This window comes from Temnothorax nylanderi, unplaced genomic scaffold, assembly GCF_030848795.1.
Source record: "Temnothorax nylanderi isolate EJ_2023f unplaced genomic scaffold, tnyl_v1.0 TNYL_tig0121_pilon, whole genome shotgun sequence".
Taxonomy (NCBI): domain Eukaryota; kingdom Metazoa; phylum Arthropoda; class Insecta; order Hymenoptera; family Formicidae; genus Temnothorax; species Temnothorax nylanderi.
In genome coordinates, this window is record NW_027249183.1 from 307,786 (window position 1) to 319,608 (window position 11,823).

Below are 11,823 nucleotides of genomic sequence, written 5' to 3' on the forward strand. Positions count from 1 at the left end.
GAGGCTCGTCGTCGCCGTGTGTGTATCCATCATTCGTCTGTACTCGCTGGTACTCCAACCACCGCACCGGCTCGATACAACGGCGAACCATTCGGCGTCGGAGTCGCGTCACGCTTGCGCAAATTCGACGATCGTGTCTTTATTTTTGCGAACGACAGGTCGGGTGCCTCATTCCCTCTCTTTCTCTCTCTGTCCCCCTCGCAATTCCCATCTGGGAATTGCATCATCGTCGATTTCTCAGTCGCGAAGCTGTATCCACTCACGATTATACTCGGGATTTGCAATTATTAACTTGCGATACAATTGCGTGCAGGATCTGCAGTTATACGCGTATTGCATAATCGAATTCAGAATCGGCGAGACATTACGGAGTCATAGTACAATTCCGCGACAAGATTGACAATTATATCACCACGCGATTGTGAGATCTATAATTGCCGAGCTGCGATACAACTGCATGCATCTTGGATCCTGCAATCACGTGTTTATTTAATTATTAATAAAATTGTATCGAGGATTGTATTTTAGGGCTCCTTCAGTCTGGAATTTATGAAATTTCGAGTTGGCGGGATCTCTTGAGAATTCTTATTAAAAAGAAAGGAATATCGGACACTGATGCATTCCGCTAAATTAGGGTAACTCCAGTATATACGCCGCAGTTAAGGAAAACTTAATTTAGCGAGTACTATTTACTATGTTTAAGGCAAATAAATTATACTAATAAAAACTTTATACTGTCTACTACTATAAAAAAAATATAAATATGAAATATTCATTCTTTGTATTTAATAAAAAAAACTTTTAGAATCCCTTGCATTTTTGCCATATATCCCAGAGGGATTGGTTATATGACATTCATGAAATATACGCCTTATAAAAAATTACAAATAATGTTTATGAATAAGGCAATAAAATGTTATAATAAGTTATAAAATGTGTGTAAGAAGTTTATTAAGATGTAAGAATGATAAACAAATTATAAAATTGAAAAATTTTAAAAAGAAAATAGAAGAGCGATAGATGCATTAAAGATTATTGTTATACGATCCAAAAAAAGAAGGAAAAAAGAACACATAAGAGATTTCGAGTTTTACAAAGTGTCTGTACTATGGCATAAGTCCCGCATGCTAACTTGCCGTATATCCCAAACAGGAGGAATATTATACAAGATATTAAGTTAAACAAAAAATACAAGAGCTATGCACTTGTATTTTGCTGTATTCCATTATTTACTATCCCTCTACACTTATGTATCATGAAATAACCATTAAACCTTTTACATTCTCTACAGTAATCATTTTACGTAGGTCGTAACACAAGGTCGCGCTTCTTACTACGGTGAGAAATCGATTTAACTCACGACAGTTTCGTTAATATTAACAGTAAAGAACTGAAATTACAACACAATACTAATATGGCATAAAGGCACATAACAGAATAATTGCGAGCAAGTACCTTTATTCCTTCTATTTTTTCTGACATCTGCGGCGTAAAACCCCGCGCGGCGTAAATACCGGAGTTACCCTAATTAGGGGATAATGAGAAGAAGCTTGTCGTATTTCTTTAATTATTGCGCGGCGATTTACACGCCGGAAACGACGAAAATATCAAGGGATCTTTTCTTGGAGACATTTTTCTCTCTTTCGTATACATCGACGACACTGTAACGTCATTAATGAATCTCTATCGATCATTTAATTTGTCTTGTCGAACTCGGATTCTTTCCTCGTTCTTCGATAACTTTTCACTCTTGACACACATTTCGCATGAGCACCGTTTTTATTAATAACAGCTTATATACTAGCAAGTTTTTATAGTTATACACGCGCACGCACGCACGCACACACTTCCACAATCTACGCTCTTGATTGTAATTATAATTAAACGCACGTTATTCCGTTTTTATTTACAAATTCCTTGTTACTCCGTGCGGGATTTAATTAGGGAGATTCAATTGGGAATTTAATTAGTCTGCGGTTGTTTATCGGGTGATTTTGCGGTTACAGGAAGCGTGTTTGGAAGTACTATGTTACAGTTTACTTAGTAGACTACTAGTCAGATTGTTCACTCGCGTTTCGAGTTCTCGCGCGATCAAGCTATCGGAAAGTTGTTTCTAAATACACGCAAAAGATGTTTGAGAAATAGTACATTTATAAAGAAAATTATCTAAGAATTATTAAAAAGCGTTCAAGCGCATAAAATATATTTTTTATTATAATAAAATATCAGTTTTGAGAAGAAAGTGATAATTGAACATGGAAAAATATGTTTAGTATATTAAATAGATAATTATTAAAAATAAAAGTTAATATAAAGTAAATAAAAATTAGTGATACAAATTAAAATTATCTCATGATTATTTGAGTTATCAAAAATAATCCTGGTAAAGGATCTGAATTTTGTCCTAATAAAATATGTTTTAGGAGATACTAATTACTTTTAAATATAAAACTACTAAAATAGGCGTCATTATATATATTACATATTATTGTATATTGATATGTAATTGATATGAAGTATTAGTACATACATTTAGGAGCTGTGTACATATATATATAGGAGGATTTAAAAAAATATTTTTAGTTCGTTAAAATTAACATTGTATATGAAACAGGAGTCGCTAATAGGAAGAATCGATAGAGAATTTTTAATTCGTCAACAATCGGCAACGCTATCCACACACACACGCACACACATACAAAGAATATGCTACTCAGGCCCTTGTTACAACGTTTCTCGAAACTAGCCAATTGCGCTAGTAAAATAGCACCATTCGATGAGCTCAAATTTGCCCCGATTGTCTCTTTACTTCTGATCGACGATTCGCGCATCGATCTTCCATTCCCGTCGTTTACACTCTGCTGATGGCGATCCCCGGTCTCCCGGGGCCCAGGGCCTACCTAGGCGGTCGCCACTCTTGATTTCGATACCTGCAGAGCAGCACCTTTTTGAACGCCTGGCGGAAGACCTTGTTGAAGATGGTGTAGAAGATCGGGTTGACCATGGAGCTGGCGTAGCCGAGCCAAGTGACCAGGTCGAAGATTTTGCGGTCGATGCGACGCTCGCAGTCGGGGCACACGGCCGGCACCAGGTTCAGCACGAAGAACGGCGCCCACAGGATCACGAACGTGAAGAACACCACGCCGAGGACCTTTGTCGCCTTCTGCTCCAGCCGGATGATCCTGCCGTGGCGGGAACTGTTGCGCGAGATCACGCTGCTGTTGCGCGAATGATGGCTGCGCACCTGGCCGCTCGAGTACCTGAGCAGATTTGGCGACGACGGATTACTCTGGTTCAAGGTCACGCTCGCCGTGCCCATCGCGCCGTTGTGCGCCCGCATCGTTGCCGCGCGTCGCAACGGCATCGCTCTCGCGTTAGCGGACAGCAGGGTCCTGGTGCTGCCTGCAAAGGATTCGAGAGGTTCGATTCACGAAAATGGATGAGCTTGCGGGTAAAAGGATTGCCGCTGTCGTTTCAAATTGGAAATCGTTGCGGGAATCTTGGGGGAAGTTCGGGATTCTAAGTGATGAAAGTTTGGTTCGTGAGGAGAGGTATTCAGATGTGCGAAGATTTGAAGATTCGAGCGTTAGCTAGCGAAAATTTCAAGATTAGAATCTAATTCCGGGATCTATAGAATATAAAGATTATAATTTAATTACTCTTAGATAAAAAAGTATCTCTATGGTAATGTGCAAATTCTTAATACTAAATAATTTAAAATTTATATAATACAAAGCTGGAAATTTTGGAGATTTTGTGATGTTAGGAATACTTACCGAATTTCTAAAATTAATTAATCAGATAAACAAGTAATCTAAGAATGTCACTCTTTCGAAATACGATACAAAAATTAAAAAAAAAATGAATAATTTTAAGATGAGAAATCGCAAAGATATTTTTTAATCCATGTTAAGAATCTTAAAAATTAGCGAGCACGTCAATTTTTACAGTCTTAAATCTTCCAGGATCAGTCGTGTGAAAATCCTGCACGATCCTAGGAAGGCAATGATCGGAAGCTTTTCGTGACCATGAATCACGTTCTTCTCGAACGAATCTCTCCATTTTTCCCCAAACCGTAAAAAGAGGGTGATCGAAGCGAGCAACTGGGGGAATCGGGCAATTCCGTTTCACTCTCCCCTCTTTGAGACTCGATCTAACCGCTTTCACGAATTCGCTCACCCTTTCTCTCTCCCTCTCGCTCACTCTCTGCTTCCTCAATTTTTAGTGGAACGTTAGCGGCACGCGATGGCCAGGAGAATTTCCCGCAGGAAATTATCGAAGAGCTAATCGAAAACTCGCGTTGTTGTTTACATCATCGCCACTCTTATCGTCACGTACCCAGGCTGGAGCCTCGCCTTCCGCTTCGCCACGTGACCACGGAATTCGCGAGGGTCAGCTGCTCGTAACCTTTGGCACCCTCCGTAGATCTGGCACTGTTGTTTTTACCCAGTAGGCCCATTTCCGGACCCTTGTTGCCAATGGGTCTCGCGGTATCACCTGGAAGACTCATTTCCACGTTCCTGTTACCGATAGGCTTCATGGTGTCGCTGGAGACAATGACAATCTCGCTCGACGGTGGCGGTTTCTTCGAGGATTCCCCGAAGTAGGGACACGTACAGGGTGGCGGTAGCGTTATCGGCCCTTCCGGTGCTTTGTCGTGACATTTCTTGCGCGTCGAGTCGTCCTCGCCTTTGCGACAGGACGACTGCTCGTGGAAGCTGAAGGACCTCTTTCTGGGAGTCTTCGGCGAGCCAAGAATCTGCATCGTCCTCTCCAAGTGGGCCTCGTTATAGGTCGACGCTCGTCTCCGATGCTTCCAAGGACTCGCGAAGTCTTCCGCCGATAGACTCGTTCTCGAACAGGACATGCTACTCTCCGTGCTCTCCGCACTGCTGGAAAATAAATAAAACTTGAGCTGTTAATATGTATTTATCATTATTAACACTCATTTTTACATGATATTGCAAAGTAAAATTGAACAAATTAAAATATTAATGTCAAAGATATTAAAAATATTATAAAATGATTATTATTTATTATAGCAATAGTTTATTATTAATTATAACATTAAACGATAATGACAGTTATTACTTAATATCATAATGACAATTATATGTTACAGAATAATTAGAAGAATTTTGTTTAAGTAGTAATAGTCTATAGATGGTCAGCCAGATTGAATGTATCACGTGATACGAAAAATGCGCTTTGTCGCAATCAGAGATTTTTCGAGAAGTTATTGAATTAAGCAAATAAAACGTTTGTAATCGAAAAATTAATATTTGCAGTCTGTTGTTATTTAACATTCAACATCAAACTTTTTATTATCCACTGTAAAACCGAAGAGAGAAACATTTGGAAGGTTTCACGCGTTAACAAGGCTTCTATTATCAATTGTAATCGATTTCAAAATAATGCCCGCTGCGATAAAAAGGTATGAACGTTTTATTGAGGGATTAATGCTCCAATCCTGTTATTTTATCACGCTCAATAATCTCTCTGCCGTTATAAATCAAACCCAAGAGAGAAAGGGAATATTTGAAAAGTTTTGACGCGCGACAAAAGCTTTTCTTATCAATTGCGAATCGAGTCGAAAATAATCCGCCTATATATCGCGGACTAAATCTGCGCGAACGAAAGATTGATTTGCCGATTCCTTTATCATCTGGCACGGGATAATCCTCTTATTGTTTCACGCGAAATTGTCACTTGAAGTCCGCTGAAGGGAGAAAATATTTGGATATTTCTGTCACGAGCAAGCTTCAAAGAGAATCTACAAATATCGCCGTCACGAAATGCGCATATACGTCTATTGTTCCGATACGAGCGCGCGAGTCCCTTTATCATTTGATACGTGGAATCGGTCAGCCGCATGCAGCTGAAGAAGAAAAACGACGAAACAGAGGGAAAAAAAGAAAAAAAAATGCGATTGCATCCCATTTCGCAGTGTGGCGCGGTAATTGATCGCGAGATTGGATGAGCTTGTGCGCGAGAGTGAGAGGGGAAAAATTTGCTTCCGTCCTTGCAAATTAGAGACACGCGAGATGTGCACCTGTACCGAAAACTTCGCCGACGGCCGTGGGATACGCGCGTTTCCATCGTCGACCGTTATAAGCCTGTTATTTTTTCACGTTGGTTATTCGAATGGCCATAAATATCCGTATCTTTGTTGCCGGTACTTTATTCGCTAACGAATAGATATCGAAACAATGAAGTAAAATCCCGGATTAAAAAGAAAAATTGGGGCAATAATATAATGATTGAGATAACGTGAGACTAGAACTATGAGACCAGCAATCTAGATTTTGGAAAAAAGGATAATAACATGGAGAAAATTCACATTTTAAAGACGGAATTAAGATAATGGTGTGAAAAAGGACAAATAATAACGGAATAAGAATTTTAGATGAAAAATAATAAAATAACAAAATTTTAGGATTTTAAGAAAATTTCAGAAACTTAAGATTAAGAGCTCGATGGTTTCCGGAACAGACAGAATTCCACGATCGTTATTTAAAAATTAAGATAAAATGGTTATCTTTCTATGCTCCCCCCTCCTCTCTGTTCCACTCTTCACAGCGTTATCGGAGCGTTATCGTTGTTGAAGATTGACAATTTTATCAGCGCTTTGGAAAATGTGTTGGCAGGGTTTCGGGGATATTTGAGGATGCTTCCGGAAGGAAAAGAGAAACGGATTGTCCTCGGAGTGGATTACGGCCGCGGTCTTGACGGCAATTGAGAAAAATATTTTCGAGGTAAACTGAAGGGGTCGAGAAAGAAGGAGTTCGGGGAGATGGCTTGGTTGAAGAAGAAACAGATGCATCTGAGGAAATGCATTTTAAGCAGAGAATATAATTTGGTTTCTCTCTGCCGTTATATATTGTAAATATTGGATTATACTAAAAAATTGCTATTAAATTTTTATTCTTATTTTTATTAAAATTTATGTTAACCTATCGCACACACAATTTATATATTAATTTAATTTAATATATATTTCCTTTGACTTTTAGTTTGTTATTTAATTTTTCTTTTAATTAATTTCAATTTTTTTATATATTAACCCTCCGTCATCCATTATTTTTTTATTAGCGCCGTCTCAGCCTGGGACTTTTAAGTCCACCCCATGTTATTTTTATGTTCTAGGCTTTCAAAAAATTTAAAAAATTCTGAGTTACTTGTCAACGTCTCTACTACAATATCCAATAAGTTTTAAAGCCAAATATTAAATCTGATTTATACAAAGCGAAATTTGAACACAAATGGGAAAAAATGGAAATTTGTTTGAAAATTTATAACTTTGCAACAAATAAATGTTAACAAAAATGATTGTAGAGTTTTGTACTTCAGACTATGACCTTTCGAAAGAATGTAGTCTCATTTGGGTCGACTCCAAAAAGTATAATTATTTTAAATAAAAATAATGAAATTTTAGGGGGTTTATTCGCGCGTATGCTAAATATAGAGAAAAATAACGTTTAACTTTCCTTTACTTAAAAATAAATTTTTATTATAAAAATTTGTTAGTTATATAAAATATTATTACTAATATAAAAAAATTAATAAATTAAAAGTAAAAAAGTATCGTATTGTTCGGCGTTTCTCTCCGTCATTTTGTAAATAATACTCTAATGATAGAAGTGCTTTAATTAGCAAAAACTATTAGAAATATAGTGAAAAAACAAAAAGAAACATTTACTTACGCCGGTAAACACTACGCCGTCATGCATCTGGGTCGTTTAGCACTTAATTTTGCTGGGTCATTGCTCAAACACACATTGACTGAAACCGACGTCACCGCGGCAGCGAAACCTCTACTATCAACTTTTTTTAAGGGGGATATCAAACACCTCCTCCTTCTTTCCACGAAGAAATGCAAGAAAAAAATTTTACTTGGGCCTTTAAAGCTCCAGACGGATGACGAAGGGTTAATTTAAATTACAAAATATATTTAATAAAAATTAAAAACATGCAATAAAAACAATCTTAATCTGCCTCGTTACTACTTCGTAGAACTTGAACTCTGAATTGAAATGCTACTTGAGAAAGCGTAAATATGTTACTAATTTTCCAATTTTTTAAAAGAAGCTTTGTATGAAAATTTTCATTTATTTTTTTTATGAGAAATCGTCTTTTGTACTACCAGTTGTGCTATCAGTTCTGTGTGTATGCTAGAGTTTTATTACTAACCAAATAAGTAACATTTGCTTCGCCAGAGAATAATCAACACAATTAAGAATTTTTAATTGACTATATACTGGCAATGATTATAATCGTGGCAACGATTATAATCGTCGTGACGAATCGTTTTTCGCAATGAATTTAATTATTTAATTAAGACGCTTATATTATAAGCATCTAAAATTACATCAATTTAAATGACCAGGAATCCTTGGTCGAAACGCGGTGACGATTCGTCACGACGATTATAATCGTTGCCACGATTATAATCATTGCCAGTATATAGTCAATTAAAAATTCTTAATTGTGTTTCATTACTTTGTTATTAAATTTAATATAATTCGATTTATAATATAACAATTGATGGAAAAACATCCTGAGGGAAGTCTTTGAATACTCTGCGGTTATTTAATTTACGAGATCGACAGAAAGCAACTCCCGGCTTCACGAAAGGCAAAGTCCTCTGCGCGCAATAGAGAGGTAATCTTCGTTTGATGCGTTCAGAGGCACGATCCTAAGTGCATTCCTTTATTAGAGGTTCACGTGGGGGCAAGAGCAGTTTACTTAAGTACGCGACCACGAGCGAACGAGCGAAACTCACCATTTGCGACTTCCCTCCCTCCCTCCCTCCGTCAGTCCCTTCGCTCGCCCTTTTCGTTCCCGTCCGGAGGTTGGTCCGTTTTGCACTTTGAATGCCAACAGCTAAGTGCAATCCACTTTGAGGCTACCGTATATAAATGGGTTTTCTCGTCGTCGCGGTGACCTTTCTGACGCGTCCGCTTTCGCGTTTTCACGTGAGTCCCGCGAGGACTCAGGGAGCTTTTCGAGAAGTTCGCCGGATGGAATATGCAAAATTCAAAAAATCGCGAGAGCTGTGTAATCACGCGTGCGACTTTTATCCGTATATGTATCTTGAAAAGTGACGTATTTCATCGTTTTGTAAAATATATAATATCGATAAAATTTTATAAAATCAGGAATTTATTACTTTAGGAGTTATTTTTCGCAAGATTAAGTTACGTATATTTATTATTTGGGTAAAATTAAATTTTTCCGCCTTCTAAAAGGATTCCGTTGATCTTGCACGATCTGGGATTTGTTTTAACTTTTATGGCGGATGTACTCTTGGACGGAGCTTTAATATATCATTAAAGCCAAAGGGGACTCGCTCCGGGATTTCGTTACTAATATGTCCGTTAAGTGCAAGAGTAAAGAAGGAAGCTGGGAAAGGAAACTGCGCAATCTGAAATATTGCGATCTAATGATTGCACCAATTTACTTTGAGAGATTTTTGCCTTTCAGTTCGGTATCCGATACGATTTCGCTCTCGCGCTCCTCGCAAGACTTTTCCGGCCGTTTGCGTCTTAAAAATCTTGCGTGTTTCGAATTGTATAGATAACTCGTTTTCCAAAAATTTTTGCATTCCTTGCAGATCCTCGCGCTTCGCTACTTTCTGAAAATTCGAAAATCTCTCCCGAAGATCTCTTCTGCATTCTCACTCCTTCTGATTTCATGAAGTTTTATTTTTTATTCTGAAATTATTAAATTCTTGTATTTTATTTTTGCGAGGTACTATTTGTCGTGTTGATTTGTGATCTTTCGAAACGCGTTTGAACTTTAAACATACTTCTTAAACGTTCAAAGGGGAGCGGGAGGTAGGAAATCGAAGACGCGCAGGACAGTAGATCGGTGGATTATGATTGAAACATATTTTACTGCGGTAGGTCGGAAGAGTTTTAATATTCCGGTCGCACTCCCACGTACTCATTCCACTTTCAGTTTGCGTATTCTCATGGATCAACGCTGGAAGCTCTAAACGACGTCAAATATAATTCCTCTCTCCCGCAATTCACTCCCTTTCTATCTCTCTTTCTTTCTCTCGTTCGATTCCTTGAGGAAGTAAGTGATGATCCTGTGTGTAAGGACATCCCAGGAAATATATTTTAGATTCCCGGATGATTAAAAGTTAATTTTTTTCAACTGACATTTAATTTCTAAAAATAAACTAATATTTTACTAAAAATTCTTCTTAAATTAGAAGTAATAAATGTTGATTTTGGAAGTTTTGTAGATTTTAATTATCCGAATTAAAAATATAAAATAAAATTTCTTATTCGACATATGTAGATATATTTTTTGACGACAATATTAGCGGGTTTGTAAACTCGGAATATAGGTAATATATAACTCCGGAATATATAACTCCGGTATATACGCCGCAGCTAAGGGAAACTTAATTTATCGAGTACTATTTACTATGTTTAAGGCAAATGAATTATACCAATAAAAACTTTATACTACTGTCTACTACTATAAAAAAAATAGAAATATAAAATATTTACAATTCGTTGATAGTGTTCGCTTAATATAAACAAAATTTAAATAAAGGGCTTGCGAACTAGCGAGATATTTGTGCTACATTTGTTATATTCTGAACAACACAGCTAATCAATAAACAAACGTTTCGGCCATCACTGTAGCCTTCTTCAGTGTAACAAAACAATAACCTTAATCGTTGAATATAAATAACTAACGGAATAGTCGTTACATCGTTATTAAATTAAAATTAATTTGATGTATTTGTTAAGCAATGAGCAAGAATAATCCCCGAAATAAGTTCTGATATATCAAATTAATTTTACTGATACATCAAATTAATTTTAATTTAATAACGATGTAACGACTATTCCGTTAGTTATTTATATTCAACGATTAAGGTTATTGTTTTGTTACACTGAAGAAGGCCACAGTAATGGCTGAAACGTTTGTTTATTGATTAGCTGTGTTGTTCAGAATATAATAAATGTAGCACAAATATCTCGCTAGTTCGCAAGCCCTTTATTTAAATTTTGTTTGATAAAATATTCATTCTTTGTATTTAATAAAAAAAACTTTTAGAAACTCTTGCATTTTTGCCATATATCCCAGAGGGGTGGGTTATATGACATTCATGGGTGAAATATACGCCTTATAAAAAATTACAAATAATGTTTATAAATAAGGCAATAAAATGTCATAATAAATTATAAAATGTGTGTAAGAAGTTTATTAAGATGTAAGAATGATAAACAAATTATAAAATTGAAAAATTTTAAAAAGAAAATAGAAGAGCGATAGATGCATTAAAGATTATTGTTATACGATCCAAAAAAAGAAGGAAAAAGAACACATAGGAGATTTCGAGTTTTACAAAGTGTCTGTACTATGGCATAAATTCCGCATGCTAACTTGCCGTATATCCTAAACAGGAGGGATATGCAAAATATTAAGTTAAACAAAAAATACAAGAGCTATGCACATAACAGAATAATTGCGAGCAAGTACCTTCATTCCTTCTATTTTTTCTGACATCTGCGGCGTAAATACCGGAGTTACCCTAATACATATATTTAGAAGCGCGCGTGCGAATATTTTCAAAAATATTCTGAGAGCAACATGCTACGTTTTTAGGAAATTTTCGGAAAGTATAGCTTTTGATAGCAATATGAGATTCAAATTGAAGAATATTAAACGTTTATTGAATATCATAAATTTGGATTACAGACGCGAATATGGAATATTATAAGAAATTCTCCGCTTAAGATGTTCGACAATATAGTTGCGTGCGTAGGTTCTTGGTAGATTGGATGGCGACATAAATTC

At 36.5% G+C, this 11,823-nt stretch overlaps 2 protein-coding genes across 6 annotated transcripts in view; one reads left to right on the top strand and one right to left on the bottom strand.

The window, feature by feature from the left end:
• Positions 1-11,823, top strand: part of Rpn2 (Regulatory particle non-ATPase 2) — a 50,451-nt gene that overhangs the window by 29,487 nt on the left and 9,141 nt on the right. The gene's annotated exons all lie outside the window — the stretch shown is intronic.
• 5-ht2b (5-hydroxytryptamine receptor 2B) overlaps positions 1,547-11,823 on the bottom strand; it is a 58,274-nt gene continuing 47,997 nt past the window's right edge. For 4 of the 5 annotated variants that reach the window (XM_071713204.1, XM_071713206.1, XM_071713205.1 and 1 more), the window contains 2 exons: positions 4,339-4,892; positions 1,547-3,402 (listed from right to left, as the gene is read on the bottom strand). In XM_071713204.1, coding sequence (XP_071569305.1) covers positions 2,897-3,402; positions 4,339-4,892 — 1,060 coding nt within the window. In that variant the 3' untranslated portion in view covers positions 1,547-2,896. The remainder of the gene's footprint in view (positions 3,403-4,338; positions 4,893-11,823) is intronic. The other variant, XM_071713207.1, reaches the window with a different exon arrangement.